Source organism: Cornus florida, unplaced genomic scaffold (genome assembly GCF_030987335.1).
Source record: "Cornus florida cultivar Cherokee Brave unplaced genomic scaffold, ASM3098733v1 CherokeeBrave_3.0.0_Hap2_Chr01, whole genome shotgun sequence".
NCBI classification, from domain to species: Eukaryota; Viridiplantae; Streptophyta; class Magnoliopsida; order Cornales; family Cornaceae; genus Cornus; species Cornus florida.
This window is the reverse complement of record NW_026775571.1, coordinates 121,873,711-121,888,045: the sequence shown is the minus strand read 5'-3', so window position 1 is coordinate 121,888,045 and position 14,335 is coordinate 121,873,711. Positions and strand designations below refer to the sequence as shown.

Here is a 14,335-nt window from a genome sequence, read left to right as displayed (position 1 = left end):
AAATGACTGAGATCAAGTAAATGATATAACTACTACTACATAATTATTACTAAAGAACTAAGATATGCAACTTTAAGGGCTTGAATATGCAACATTCAGCGCTTATCAGCTACTACAAGTGGAATACATTTATTTCCAGTCATAACTTATACATTAAGAATAATGTGTTCCCTTCTTCAGCTAGATTACTGATTTCAGAAGCTTGTAGCATGCTAAGATATGTGAGGCAACTGCCGAGTGACACTTATTAAGAAGGATTGTTCCTCAACCAGGGATAGGAGAATTTAATTATCTCAAGGCCCTGGATTTCTCATATTGTTTGCTTCTTCAGGTACCTTAACGGTTTCTGGCTTGTGTTGCTGATGGGCCATATCGTAAGTTGCATGTAAACCAATGAAGACATAGTAAACAAGCATTACAATGGTGCAGACACAGAACCTTATAAAAGCATCAGATCCCAAAGATCCCATTAGAAACAAATTTGTTGCAATTGACAAAGATGGAAACCACGGGACAAGTGGAACACCCCAAACCTTTGGTGTGCGTTGCTGCGGCAAAAACACCGAAATCCCCATAGTCCCCAAGAACCAAAGAGGAAGAGTGATGGCATAACCAACCCAACCATTGGGGTACAATCCCCAGTAAGCTGAAGTTCCCATGGAGGAAGCAATAATGATGAGCAGGAAGATTATTAGCTTCAATATGTTTACTTGAGGAGTGATCCCTTTCACATAGTATCTCCTCACAAGAAGTGCAACTGCCATCATCATGAAGATAAAGAGCGTACTCAGAGATAATAAACTTGCCAAGACATCCAAACTTGAAAAGAAAGCAATGCAGGCACTGGAAATGGTAATCAGGAGTGTAGCATTTATAGGGGTTTTTGTCTTTGGGTGGACGAGAGCAAACCATGGTGGGATCATGTGAGCTCTTGCAATATGAGTAGTATAGCGTGCCTGTCCAAGCGCCCCTACCAGAAGAACAGTGGTCATCCCCTTGAGAGCTCCGAGAGCTACCAAGTACTTTGCCCATTTCATCCCCACGCTCTGAAACGCAACAGAGTAGGCTGCATTGAGATCTATTTCTGTGTATTTCTGCATCGCACTCAATGAAAGTGCCATCAAGCAATATATGACAGTGATGATAGACATGGAACCAAGCAATCCCAACGGTATATCTCTTGGCGGATTTCTTGTTTCCTCTGCCATGGTTGCGATATTATCAAACCCTCCATAAGCAAAGTAGACAACTGCTGCCGCTTTGAAGATTCCTTTAGCACCATAAGGCAAAAATGGTGTAAAATTGGAGGTGTTGGCATGAGCAAAGCCTGCAATTATCACGAACAAAATTACTATAGTGTTTACTGCAGATGCAATCCAATTGACGTATGAAGTTTTTCTGGTGCTGATCATAGCAAGTGTGGATGCAATTGCTAGAATTCCAACAGCAATTGGGTCCAAGAGGTTGAATCCCTCTTTGAGTTTTGTTGTGTGTATGCGTAATGAGTTAGGCTGAAGGTTCAAAAGAGTTGTGAAGTATGAAGTCCAAGCTCGAGCAACTGCTGCACTTCCAACAATACTTTCAAGAAGTGTGTTCCCTGCTGTTATAAATGCTGCAAAGTCTCCTAGTTCTACCCTCAGGTAAGCAAATGAACCACCAGCGACAGGAATTTCCACAGCAAATTCTGTGTAGCAGAAAACAGAGAGCATTGCTGAAACACCCGAAGCGATGTATGATAAGACAATGGCTGGTCCAGCGTTGTTATGGGCTTCTTGGCCGGTGAGCACAAATATGCCAGCTCCAATGACTGAGCCAAAGCCAAACCAGGTAAGGTCCCACCAGTTGAGGCAGCGTTTCATGTCGTGTTCGCTCTGTTTCCGGAGCTCCCCAAGCTCGTTGGCATCATCAGATCGGCTTAGAAGACGATCCTTGAACCGGAAGCATGTTTGTCTTAATGCAGATAGGTAAGCATCCATGTTGTTGAAAGATTCTTCTGGGAAGAACTCTTGTTTGCTCCATCTCCTCCAATAGCTTCTTGGTGGGATCTCGTCATTCTGTTCTCCAACAGATGAACCCATTACTGTTTGTCACCTTTGGTTTTTTTTCTTTTCCGCTCTTCACCTTGTGTTGTTGATGGGTACTGAAGACTAGGGATCAAAACCAAATTGATGCGATGCTGCTGTTAGATAAGTTATTTCTTAAGTGAACCAGTACTGGCTAGCTGCTGTTGCAACTTGCTGCAAGTCTGGAATCTATCGATCTTGTGCAAGAGAGCTAGCTAGCTTTTGATTGGTAAACAGAAATTAATATAATATGGTTGTCACGGTTCTACCTTGTCATTTTCATGGCCCACTTATTACTAAGTAAATAACCCATTGTTATCAGATCACAATTTCATTGTCATTTTCCAGCTCATAGTTTTTGGATGTTTGTGAGAAATTCAAACTGTCATTGTATTATGGGAGCCACTTGCTAAATTATATAGATGGATATTTGTTTTAATTTTCAATTACAAGCTAAGATTTGGATGGTTCATATCTGCCATAAGAGAATGACACCACATGAAAAATAAATAAATAAAAATAAAAATAAAAATTGAGTTCTATCAATGATCTCACTTCTTCTACTGATGATTAAAATGTGAGTTCTATAAAAATGTGAGCCTTGAATAATTAAAACATTATGCTATGCTAGGTAGCATGAAAATGTGTCTGGGAACGCCTATACTCTCAGAATGATCTCACTTCTACTGATCAAACGTCTAGAAGGATGAAATGAGAAATGTTAAAAATAAGATGATAGATCAGAGTTTGAGTAAATACAACGCCCTATGTGGATATTGTTTAATGACCCACTCAAATCATGTTTCAAGGCTTTCAAAACATATTTTCACCCTGGGAACATTTTAGAACCTTTTGAAAGCTTCCAAATGCTTGAAACTCAATTAAGTGAATTTTATGAAATTAAACCAACTTCAAAACCTAAGTCAAAGGTATCCCAAACAATCTTAAGTCTTTACCAACTTATTTCCCAACTTCTCTAAGGTGATTAAACCTCATGGAACTAACACATTGTTGAGATATTTCAATGCAGCTTAGCTGCATACTTTAATCCTCATCGGTAAGGTGACTGACAAAGACAAATGTGACCAACGAAACTCACATCCTAGCATAAAACTTGCCACATACAAAAACTATCCTCATGTAGTCTGGATGGGTGGCGGTGGATTGTCAAACAACTCCGAGCCCTCAGAGGGACAGATAGTTGATATCCAAGCAAAAATTTTCTTGAACCAAACAATGTTGCATTAACATTGCAATTATTTCTTCTCTTTTACTGTATCATCAGTACACATTCACTGATCGCATGAGAGCAAAAGAAAAAGGAAAATCGGCAGGACCAATCTCCTCAGAAAGTTAATTTTTCTGAGGTAAGCCATTCTTGTGCAGCCACCAAGTCAGGGAGCACAGTTGCACCAGATTTTCTCCAATTCTCAGCATCAGGTGTCTTAAATCTATCCAACAACAATGCATGCATCCCCACACTCTTTGCTGGCAAATAGTCTTTGCGCATGCTGTCTCCAATGTGCAGAGCTTCCTCCGGAGCAATATTTCCAGCCCTCTCCAAGGCAATCTCATATATCCTCGGATCCGGCTTTTCTACACCCTCTAGACCAGAGAACACGCCAAAATCCCACTCAGATCCCTGAATTCAGAAAACATTATAAAAGGAACTCAGTATTCTCCACACTCGGCATAGTTTTTGCTATGAATTTATTGTTACCTTGATACCTGATTAAATCAAATCAACTACATAGAATTCAATTGGGATTCCAATATTTCCATTATTATTTCGTACTTACCTGATTTAAATCCAACGCTGGAAGAATAACATCCTGATAACGGTACTCTGCATTGCTGACAATCCCAACTGTTACACCTTTTTTACGAAGCCATTGTAAAAATGGCTGGGAATCTGGAAAGACAGAATAAGGTGCCGATGAACCAAAGGATGCGTATATTCGTCTAAACACCTTGTCAAATGTCTCCTCATCGTAATCATATCCTGCCTGTCAACAGAACAAGTTTCATACTCATTGCAAAGCTAACACATTCCTATAAATTGTATTGAGAGCATATATTCATACCACGGCTCATCAACATTTTTTTTTTCCTTATACTTGACGGGGGAAGGGGAAGGGGGATTATTATTATTATTATTTTGCCTTATTATCATTTGAAATCAGCCTGTTACCAAATTCGGTACACTGCATCTATCACAATATGTAAAACGGGTGGATTACTGATGTGCTTCTTGCTTTTTCAGAAAATTAATGTGAGTTCCTCTAATAATGTGCCACACGGTTATTAGTGACATGCTGGAGAATGCAAAAAATATCCATGATATTCTTATTTTATTTGGTATAGGCAAGGCCTGAGGCCAAAAAAATCCAGGATGAAGTAATATATCTTACCCTGATAAAGGAATCTCTCACACAAGTCTTCCACCAGACAATGTTGGGTATTTTGGCTCCATAACCAAAACATGGATACTTTTTTGCCACATCTGAGTATGCAAGCTTAAAACCCTCGTGCACACGTTTGTAATCAGGACATGGCAACCCAACAGATTTGGCTGCCATACAATAGTAGTCACCAAGCTCCCCTTTGTAAGCTATGAGCGTACCAGTAACATCTATTGTAATACAGCGTAACTTTGATAAAATAGACATTGTAAAAAGTGATTCTGCCTAGATGTGTGAAATCAGAAATGCCCAGAGGGGCTTATTTTATGTACTTGAGTAAGATCATGATGACAACCAACCAATATAACAGATCAGCCAGCTTCTTTAGAAGAGTCAACAGCCCTGCATTTGAATAAGTCAGCCAATTGTGTTACAGAATGCATCAGTATATTTTGAGCAAACATGTAAAACCAGCTCAAACCATTCTCACTTGAGCATGAAAAAATTTATAATTATTGTTTAAAAAAAATAAAAATCTAAATGTCTAACGATAACAAATTGTCATCGCATTCACGTCTAAACAATTACATAGGCAGCAAAGAGGGCTCGTCTATCAAATTATAAGTCACTTCTAAACATAGTATTATTCTACTACATTTATTTGTATCAACAATAGCAATATCGAACACAAACCTATCAAAGCTACACATTGCCAACGTCTTACACAAGCTTATAACATTTGGTAAGCTACATATCACTGTTCTCATTTTAAACTTCCTAGCAGTTCCATATGGTTCCATAAATAAATTTATATCAGTTGACTGAAATCCAACCCAAGAAATAAATTAAAAGCATTGATCCCAAGTGCCGGGTGAGCTCTTCAGTTCCAACTCGGTTAACCTTGTATATCACATTCAAGCGGTCATATGGTTGATTTCATCTTTTATTATGATTAATTAATTAATTAATTATGAGAAGTAAATATCATCTAATTCTCAACCACTTCCACCTACCAAATTTTAGGACATCTCTAAAGTTCTGTATTTTCTTATCATTCCCATTTTAGGATTCAGTAATTACATTTCAAGAAAATTGTTCACATTCCCAAAATGAATAATTAAACATAGCTTCACGCGGCCCCCCCCCCCCCCCCCCCCCCCCCCCCCCTCTTCAAAACACACACACAAATGAGCCCACTTAGTGAAACACAGAAACCACATTTTCAGAACAGCAGCAATCAAGGCCCAATATGTTCCGCATATTCAGTAGGGTAGACAACAGTGTAGTTCTTGCTTCAAACACCATAAGCAAAAGTCATCAACTAACAACTGGAAAGTTGCATGTTAATTGATAAATATGACATACAAATCGCATGCTTTTTGAAAGACAGAATATGACTTCACAGTATGACTAATCTAGTTCAGAAAAAAGGTCCATGGATTTTACATTGTCAAGATCACAGATATTCAATTCAATATATGAAGATCTGCAAATTCTTTATCTTTAAGATAAATATGTGAATTCTGAAAAACTCAAGTAAGAGAGTGTATCGGCAAAAAAATTGAAAAATTCTATCGGAGACAAGATGAATTATACGTAGTAAGTTAATAGTACAGAAGAGATAATAAATGCAAAATTATATAATAAAGAACAGAGAGAACAAAGTAGAGCCATGAAGAAAGGCTAAAATTGTCTGCCTGGTCAAGTCTTAGAGACAATCACAAAGGTCTTTCACAACATCTTTTACGATTTTTCTCCCTTAAAGTAATAACATCCAGAATAAATCAGATTTTTATGACAAGGTTTTGTTTCCTGGCAGGAACAGAAATTCCAAGGAGAAATTCAGTTTAAAGATTTATAACCAGAAAATTGACCTATGACGAACTTCAGGCTAAAACATGCACAATTTCTTTGTGCTAGCACCACACAAAATTATTACAACAAATACTTGTTTAATTTCTTTTGCTTGGTCGATTCCTAAATCAGATGGAAAATGAAATGAAGCTGATACTGGAAGGTATTAGACCCTTAACTTATATTGAGTTTTAATGTCATGTTACATTTTGATAAACAAACATACCCCTCACTTGAAACTCTTAGTCTTCGTTTGGTTAGAAGGAAGTGAAAGAAACAATAAGTTTCCTAGCATGTGGTTAGAATGAAAACTTAGAAGGTTGTAGAAGAATTCCAATGGATGATTTGGATAGTATGGAAATTACAAATATATATTACTTTATACTCAAATATGCCTCACTTATACTAAACAGAAAACAAGTCTAAATGATTTTTTCTTAAATAAAAATCTTTTTAGCCTTTTTAAAAAAAATAAAAGTAATGTAAAATATAAAATAAAATAATTTTCTAGAAGATTCAATTTTTAAGAGAGAGAGAAATGAAATATTTTACCATTCCTTTGAATTCATGAACTCAATCCATTGTAGAGAGATAGAGAGAAAGGGCACAATTAGATGTTCAAATAAAATTATAGAACATAAGTTACGCAGGAAAATAAATATTTCATGCGTATCTTGCAAGACAATTTTTTGGATAATTTAAGTGGTTCTGAAAAACATTCTCTCCTTAAGTTTTCCTTTTTCCTGCTATCAAAACTCTGACAATTTTTTTTTTTTTTTTTCATAAATATTTATTTCCTGCATTGTCAACCATTTCCTGTCTAACCAAACAAACCTTAGAATTAGTGATGATTATATAAAAGTTTTCCAAAAATATCTCTCCCTCCTCTCTCATTTTTAAGTCTTCTTTTCAATGGTATCATATGATGATTTCCAACTTATTATCACAAAAGGCCCGACACCTCAAAAAATAAAAATAATAATAATGATTAAATAAATCATAGTACAAATGCATTCAAATAGTAAATATTTATCATAATATATCTTCCCCAAACTCATCAAGAACAGATATTTGAAATCAAATTATTTTTTGAACATTTTCAGAAATAATATATATATATATATATATATATATATATATTATTCGGGTAATAAATAGACAAATATAGTGTATAACATTGTTGTATAGTATTGTATGAGTTGTCACACGTGTACAGTTAGATTACATTGTATATTAGGGTCATCTGTATTCTGTAGCCGCCTTCACCTACCCCTCATTACCATATATAGAATTACCATGTATAGGGTTTACTTGTTCTCCACTCACCTACTCCCGTAACTTCTCCTATATAAATACCATTGTATTATTGTATTACTAACTTAATAATATATACGCTTTCATATATTCTCTCTCTCTCTATCTTTCAACATGGTATCATAGCGGAAATCGATCCCTTTTTAAATTTTTTTTTTTTTTTCTTTTCAGTCTTACTCAAACTCCAATCTTGATTCCATCTCAGCTTTCTCTTAGCAATCTCTTCTCGGCGTTCTCTCCTCGGTGATCTCGATTCTCGTCTAGACAATCTCTTTCGGATCCCTCCTCGGCTCTCTCCTCGGTAATTTCTCTCGGGTTCATCCCGGCTTAATCTTGGTTCTCTATCTCAGCTCCCTCTCGCTACTATATCTCATTTGTTCGGCAGCTCTTGTTATGGATACTAAGGAATCTCATCTTCTTGGGTCAATCACCAGCACCAAACTAAAATGCTCCAATTACCTTCAATGGTCTCGAGCCGTACAGGTGTTCTTACGAGCTCAAGGAAAACTGTCCTATCTTAAATCAACCAAACCCACCAGTGATGAAAATATTATTGAGGCTTGGGAGAAAGAAGATGCTCAGATTATGACTTGGTTATGGAACAGCTTGGAGCTTGAGATATTCAATAATGTGTCCTTCCTAGAATCTGCATAAGATATCTGGGAAAATCTCATCTGTGTCTTTCTAACTTTACTTATTTTAGCAATTAATCAATTAATCTTATGCAAGATAAAATTGTAAAGTAATAGAGTTAGAGATGACACCAGGATTTTTAGCAAGGAAACCCCAATTAGTAAAATAGACCAATTGTTTGTGCGGGAAAAACCTCGTGGACTGTACAGTCCAAAATAAACCGATCCACTATATTTGAAACAAAATACAATGGAGTTTGACTCAGGCTCACACCCTATCGTTCTACCAAACACCAATTGCTGACAATCTTCTGGCTTTGCGACGTTCCGTCCAACAGCACTTGACCTCAGGCTTACTCATTATCTCTGTAGAAGGATTGCTAGTATATCAAACAACACTTCTCGAATGCTTTGACCCTTTCAAAATGTGATCGCTTCACCTCTGTTCTTCAAGATCTTAATTTGATGTAGAATAAGTAGATCTGTTTTTCTGATCGTTGTAGATGCAAGACTTTGATCACGATCAGGATTTGATAAACACTATAAACTCACTCTTGTGTTTATGTGTGTTCTACAAAGAATAACAGAAAAATCAACTTTAATTTTCTGCAAAAATATCTCTTTAATAGGCTTTTAAGAATTATGAAGTTGTAGTGCAAAAGCCGTATCAACCTAGATGTAAATCAAGGTTTATATAGAATTTTTAAAGACCTAGATATGCATAAGAAAAGGTAATTTTCGTGCATACGACTTTTGAAAGAATTCTAAGCCATATAGGAAGTTTTAGACAAAACAAGAAACTGAAATCCTAAACTGTATCAGCAATTGGTACCAAGTTTGATCCTTCAAACCTGGGGCTTTGTTTGTGACTTGACCTTCATCCATTTCTTCAAGATCTTTTCTACAGGTTGATTAGAACCTCTGTATAGCAGACCAAAGCTCTGATACTAATTGATGAACGAAGAGCGGGTTTAATTGGTTCTTTTACAAAAAAAATTCCAACACTTAGTCAAGATCAAGTGTAAATAGGCTCACACATTCAATCACAAGTACATAATGGTTTTACAAGGAAAATCTCTCTCAACTAGAGATCAAAAACCTTGGTTCTTAGCAACAACCAATGTAATCTTCCACTAGTTGTAACGCAGGTAGATACACATACAACTGTCTCTCATTCTGCACACGCCCTAGCTCACAACAATGCACATATGCACTCCCACTGTTCTATGCAACCCTACTTGGACCCTATGAGCCCTCACAGCTCACCAAATACATATATAAAGATGTATTACAACAATACTTAAGCTATTATGCAAGATAAAACTGAGAATACAACTCAAAGTATCAACCACAACAGCAAAACTTCAATCTGCAGAACCTGTATATAGTACCCTCAACCTTATACCAACATTATACACAGATGATTTCTCAATGATTCAAACAAGGTATATCACTTTCACAGCTCAATAGGGCTTATGTTTGCATAAAACCCTAAAACCTAGGGTTTCAAAGGCCAAAATACCAAATGACCATTTCTCTGTGTAAATATCAACTTGTACAGCCTTGAATCAACTATAGAAACTTGCTCAAATAATAGGAGTTCAACTCACAGCAAGATAACATGCATATATACTCATGACAGAAGGCTAAACCAGAAAAACAAGTAACAGGTGGAGGTTTGAGACATCAAACTCAACTACAACAAGAATATGAACAAGATCACAAGTTCTGCAGTTGTAAAATGGTAAAATAAACTAGCCTCAACCGCTAAATACCTCTAAACTTGACTTAAGCATGGATTGAACCTCTGACCAACCATCTGCAGCAAAAACCCTCAATACACAGCCTTGTACTTCATCTTCAATTGTACATTCACATTATAGAGATTATTGAGTTGAAATGGATTGCAAATTAGTATCAAAACTCAATATAAGGTCATTGTTCTTGGTGTCTCGAGCGCATGTCAATATTGCTCACAAGCATGCTCAATTAGGCCTTACGAGGCACACTTTCTATAACAGCATATATATAGGGTACAATGGATTTTAAACCTACAAAAGAGGAAATCCACATGGCATCACCTACCAATCATTGGCCAGATAATGTTCTAACATTCTCTCATGACCACATTGCCCTTGCTACAGCTCACTATTTTGTCTTCTAGTAAGCATGTAAATTGACAGCTTGTGTATATATATAAACACCGGCAATATATATCAAGCTTAACCACTAAGCAATGCATAACAAGCTTCATCTTCTCACACTAGGACCACAAGGCACGTGTCACTAGGATGCTCATCAATTGCATTGACCAAAATACCCCTGTAAGGGACACTTGTCAATATACACAGTTTTCTGCAGCTGCAACTGTAGACACTTGATCAAACTGTGAATAAGAGCATTAAAATACAATGTACTATCACAAACAAATGTATTATGATAGAATACAAATGTAAAAAGACTTAATTGCCCCTGAAAAACTCTATAGCCAAATATCAACCTCTGAACCAGTCTTGTAAACCCTAATTGACTGTAACAAGCACTGTCAACACAATATAGCTTCCTCAAGCTACCTCAAGTGATATCTCATGAATGTAAAATGACAATACTACCCCTGTAAGCCTCTGTAATGCACTAAGTACTCAAGAATCAATTTAAGTTTACTGAAATAGACCTGTGACAGCTTTTTGACATTTAAGAGGGCAAACCCTAAATCAAAGATGGGACCAACAAAATTACCATGTATAGGGTTTACTCATTCTCCATTTACCTACTACCGTAGCTTCTCCTAAATAAACACCATTGTATTATGGTATTACTAACTCAATAATATATATACGTTTTCATATATATTCTCTCTCTCTTTCAACAAACATGAAGAAAAGTACAAGTCATCACCATTTAACAATTACTAAAGTAAGGCACGTGTTGTCCCCATGATATTCCAAGTGTACGAAGAACCCGGTCTAATTACTTTGTTGAGGCCCAAAATATTTGGTGTTTGTTGTACCTCAAGTGATTGGTGCTTACTAGCTAAGGCAGCGTTCCAAGGAGGGAAGGATACTTCTCATTGACATTCAAACTATTTCTCCCACATATGGCCAAAGGCTTAGCTACCTGAATTTAAAATATTTGTATGATTCAATTTGATGTTTAGGTTATAAACTTCCTAGCAGTTCCATATGGTTCCATAAATTAACTATTGTATCAGTATTGCCTGAAATTCAACGCAATTGACTTAGTTCAATTAAAAGACTTGATCCCAAGTACTAGGCAACTCTTTAGTTCCCAAATCCAACACTACTAACATTGTTTACTTGTTCACATGGTCATATGGTGAATGTCATTATTTATTTAGTTATTAAATTATTTAGTTGTCTAATTATCAGAGTTATCAACCACTTCCACATACCCAAATTTCAGACCTCCAAATTTCTCTAATGTATTATTGTTCCAAGACCAAAGTGAACATGGGCAGAGCTAGTAAGGAAAGATATGGTAACATATGGTTTGACTGAGGCTATGGCCTTGTATAGAACAAAATGGAAAAATAGGATTCATGTAGTTGGGAAAAGGGCTTTGTTGAGCTGAATTGAGAATTATTATTGCCGTTCTAGTATATGGTAATTTACGTGTAAAGAGGATTAACCTTCCCACATTCCCATAACGTAATTTGATGATAATAAAAAGTGTCTACTCAACTCTTGACAAGAAGAAAGGAATTAATTTGCTGCTCATATAATCAAACAGTTAAGCTTTATTTATATGTTTTGTTTTTTTAATGAACCCACCTACGAAACCTACAAATAACGTGCGTTGTTTGGTTTAGTTTTCTGAAAACAGTTTATATTCACAGTGAACCAAAAAAACAGAGAACAGTACAAAATTTTGTTCAGTTAATAATTTTACTTTAAAATAATATATATATATATATATATATATATATATATATATATATATATATCATTTTCTAAATACTCAATTAGAAAAAGGATTGTATGCACAGAGAGTTGTTTATTTATAAGTCTCTAAAAATGTATTATGTTTTTTGAGTTCCCGAAAACTGTTTCTTCTCTAAACTAACAAGCCTCAAATTTTCAATACAGCTGCAGTTAGGCCCAATGCATCCTGCACATTCAGCAGGTTCATCAATGGCTCAATGACGCACCCAAATAGAATGCCTCTTTCATACACAAAGTAACATTTCATAGTCTGAACTACTCTAGTTAGTCAAAAAGGTAGGGCCTCCACTGTTTTGACATAGTCAAAATCATAGATATTCGATTCAATGCCTCAAGATCTACAAATTTTTAAGCTTTACCGAAAAATATGTAAATTCTAAGAAAACCAGATAAGATAGTGTATAGGCACAAATTTATTAGTCTAATTGGAGAGGACTCTAAGTGCAATACACTTGGTAAGATACCAATAAAGAAGACAGATATGCCACGAATCAGAATTAACAAAATTACAAGAAGATTATGGGGAAAAAAATTGACAATAGAATTAATTAAACTATAAACAGAGATGGGAAAAGAAAGATAAAATGCAGCTTGTCTGATGAGAATCTTGCTAGAATTATTACATTCCAACAAACAAATCACAGACAGAGAGAAACCATAAAATAACTGATAGATTGACAACATACCCCGAAGCTCAAATCGATGGGAATCTAGGTTGCTTCTGCGAAATCGCCAATTTTGAAGTTGGCTTCAGCTGCACATTTTAGTTTCTTGCGATCTTCTATTATTCTTCGAGTATAAAATAGCAGGAGTGTTTTGCACTGATGTCCTTCTATTTTATCGTTTTCGCACTAGCATTTCTTCTCGAATTTCTATCATTACCCGTACCTCCAAAGTTTCTTAACAATGCCCCCCATTTGTTAAAGAAAATTACCGTAGTATTAGTTGTGTTTTTTTTTTTTTTTTTTTTTTGGAAATAAACTCACACTGTGATTAGTGTTAAATCTGGGCACAACTCTCGCAAAGTTAATAAATTAAAACGAAAAACGAACTTAAATGATATGCATAACTTATAAGTAATTACATATATATAAAGTTTATCTTACAATCCTCTGTTATATAATAATAATAATAATGTGCTACTAAAAAGAATAATGTGCAGGTTGGGTGTTGTTTATGTGAATATGTGCTACTAAAATAAGTGATTTGGTTATTAGAGGAAGATTCTACTCATCATCACCATTATTTCAAAATTACAAAAAAATTACTTGTAGAATTTGATAGATTGGAGAAATTTTTTATTTCCTTAATGGGTTATTCTAAGAAGCTCACTCACAACCTAAATTTTTAGTTACACACTAATCATTAATATAAGAAACTTACAGTTTTTGACTATATACTATTCTTTTTATAAGCAATATTTTTGGTTAACTGTTACAACGAGGTCTATAGAACTTTGACAACTTTCACTTTCTCTTTTTGTAAAGTGTGTAAAACACCTCTTTGTTAAATACACAAATTTCATTTTTATATGGGTGACTGAGGTGAGGTAATGCCTCCATTCTAGACATACAAGGTCTTGATTAATACAATATTCAGCTCCTACCCCCAAAACTCAAAATAAATAAATAAATAAATAATAATAATAATTGTAGTTTGTTGTTATTATTATTAGAGATGTGCTATTTTAGCTGACCACTTGGGTTGCGTTCATGATCCAAGTTAATATATCATCACAAGACTTTCATGTCTCACACTAAAGAATCTAAAAATTGATGCACTATTGAATGAAATACGCTTAAATGGTGGGTTATAAATTTGATTGTTTAATATTAAAATCGTCATAAGAACACTAGTTAAAGGCCCTGACACTACCACGTGGACGTAGAACCTATATGAAGATTGGTTTGATTTAAAGGTATAATACCTACCATACCAGTGGAAGCAGATGAGTGTTTCTGAATTTTCTCCCTCTCTTAATGTGTTTCCTTTGTTTTTTTAAATTGTTTCCTTATATTCTACCTATATAATTTTTTAATTTACTTCATTCCAAAAACATATTTCTTTGTATTTATAACAATCTATATCTCTCTATATATTTTTATATA

At 35.2% G+C, this 14,335-nt stretch overlaps 2 protein-coding genes across 2 annotated transcripts; both read right to left on the bottom strand.

Moving 5' to 3' along the window:
• Window positions 1-21: 21 nt before the first annotated feature.
• LOC132268858 (cationic amino acid transporter 5-like) lies at window positions 22-2,467 on the bottom strand. Its single transcript, XM_059769737.1, has one exon. The coding sequence runs from the start codon at window positions 2,076-2,078 to the stop codon at window positions 294-296; it is 1,785 nt and encodes a 594-aa protein (XP_059625720.1). The 5' UTR covers window positions 2,079-2,467; the 3' UTR covers window positions 22-293.
• An 815-nt stretch (window positions 2,468-3,282) lies between these two features.
• Window positions 3,283-13,028, bottom strand: LOC132268836 (uncharacterized). The gene is made up of 4 exons (XM_059769698.1): window positions 12,914-13,028; window positions 4,475-4,867; window positions 3,863-4,069; window positions 3,283-3,705 (listed from the first exon to the last, which is right to left on the bottom strand). The coding sequence occupies exons 2-4, from the start codon at window positions 4,730-4,732 to the stop codon at window positions 3,409-3,411; spliced, it is 762 nt and encodes a 253-aa protein (XP_059625681.1). The 5' UTR covers window positions 4,733-4,867; window positions 12,914-13,028; the 3' UTR covers window positions 3,283-3,408.
• Window positions 13,029-14,335: the final 1,307 nt, after the last annotated feature.

Bases quoted from the DNA above. Each gene is read 5' to 3' on its own strand.
- LOC132268836 (XM_059769698.1), bottom strand. From the start codon at position 4,732: ATGTCTATTTTATCAAAGTTACGCTGTATTACAATAGATGTTACTGGT. The intron at 4,070-4,474 runs GTAAGATATATT...TTCTGTTGACAG, and splicing joins TGAGAGATTCCTTTATCAGG to GCAGGATATGATTACGATGA. The intron at 3,706-3,862 runs GTAAGTACGAAA...TTCTGAATTCAG, and splicing joins CAGCGTTGGATTTAAATCAG to GGATCTGAGTGGGATTTTGG.
- LOC132268858 (XM_059769737.1), bottom strand. From the start codon at position 2,078: ATGGGTTCATCTGTTGGAGAACAGAATGACGAGATCCCACCAAGAAGC.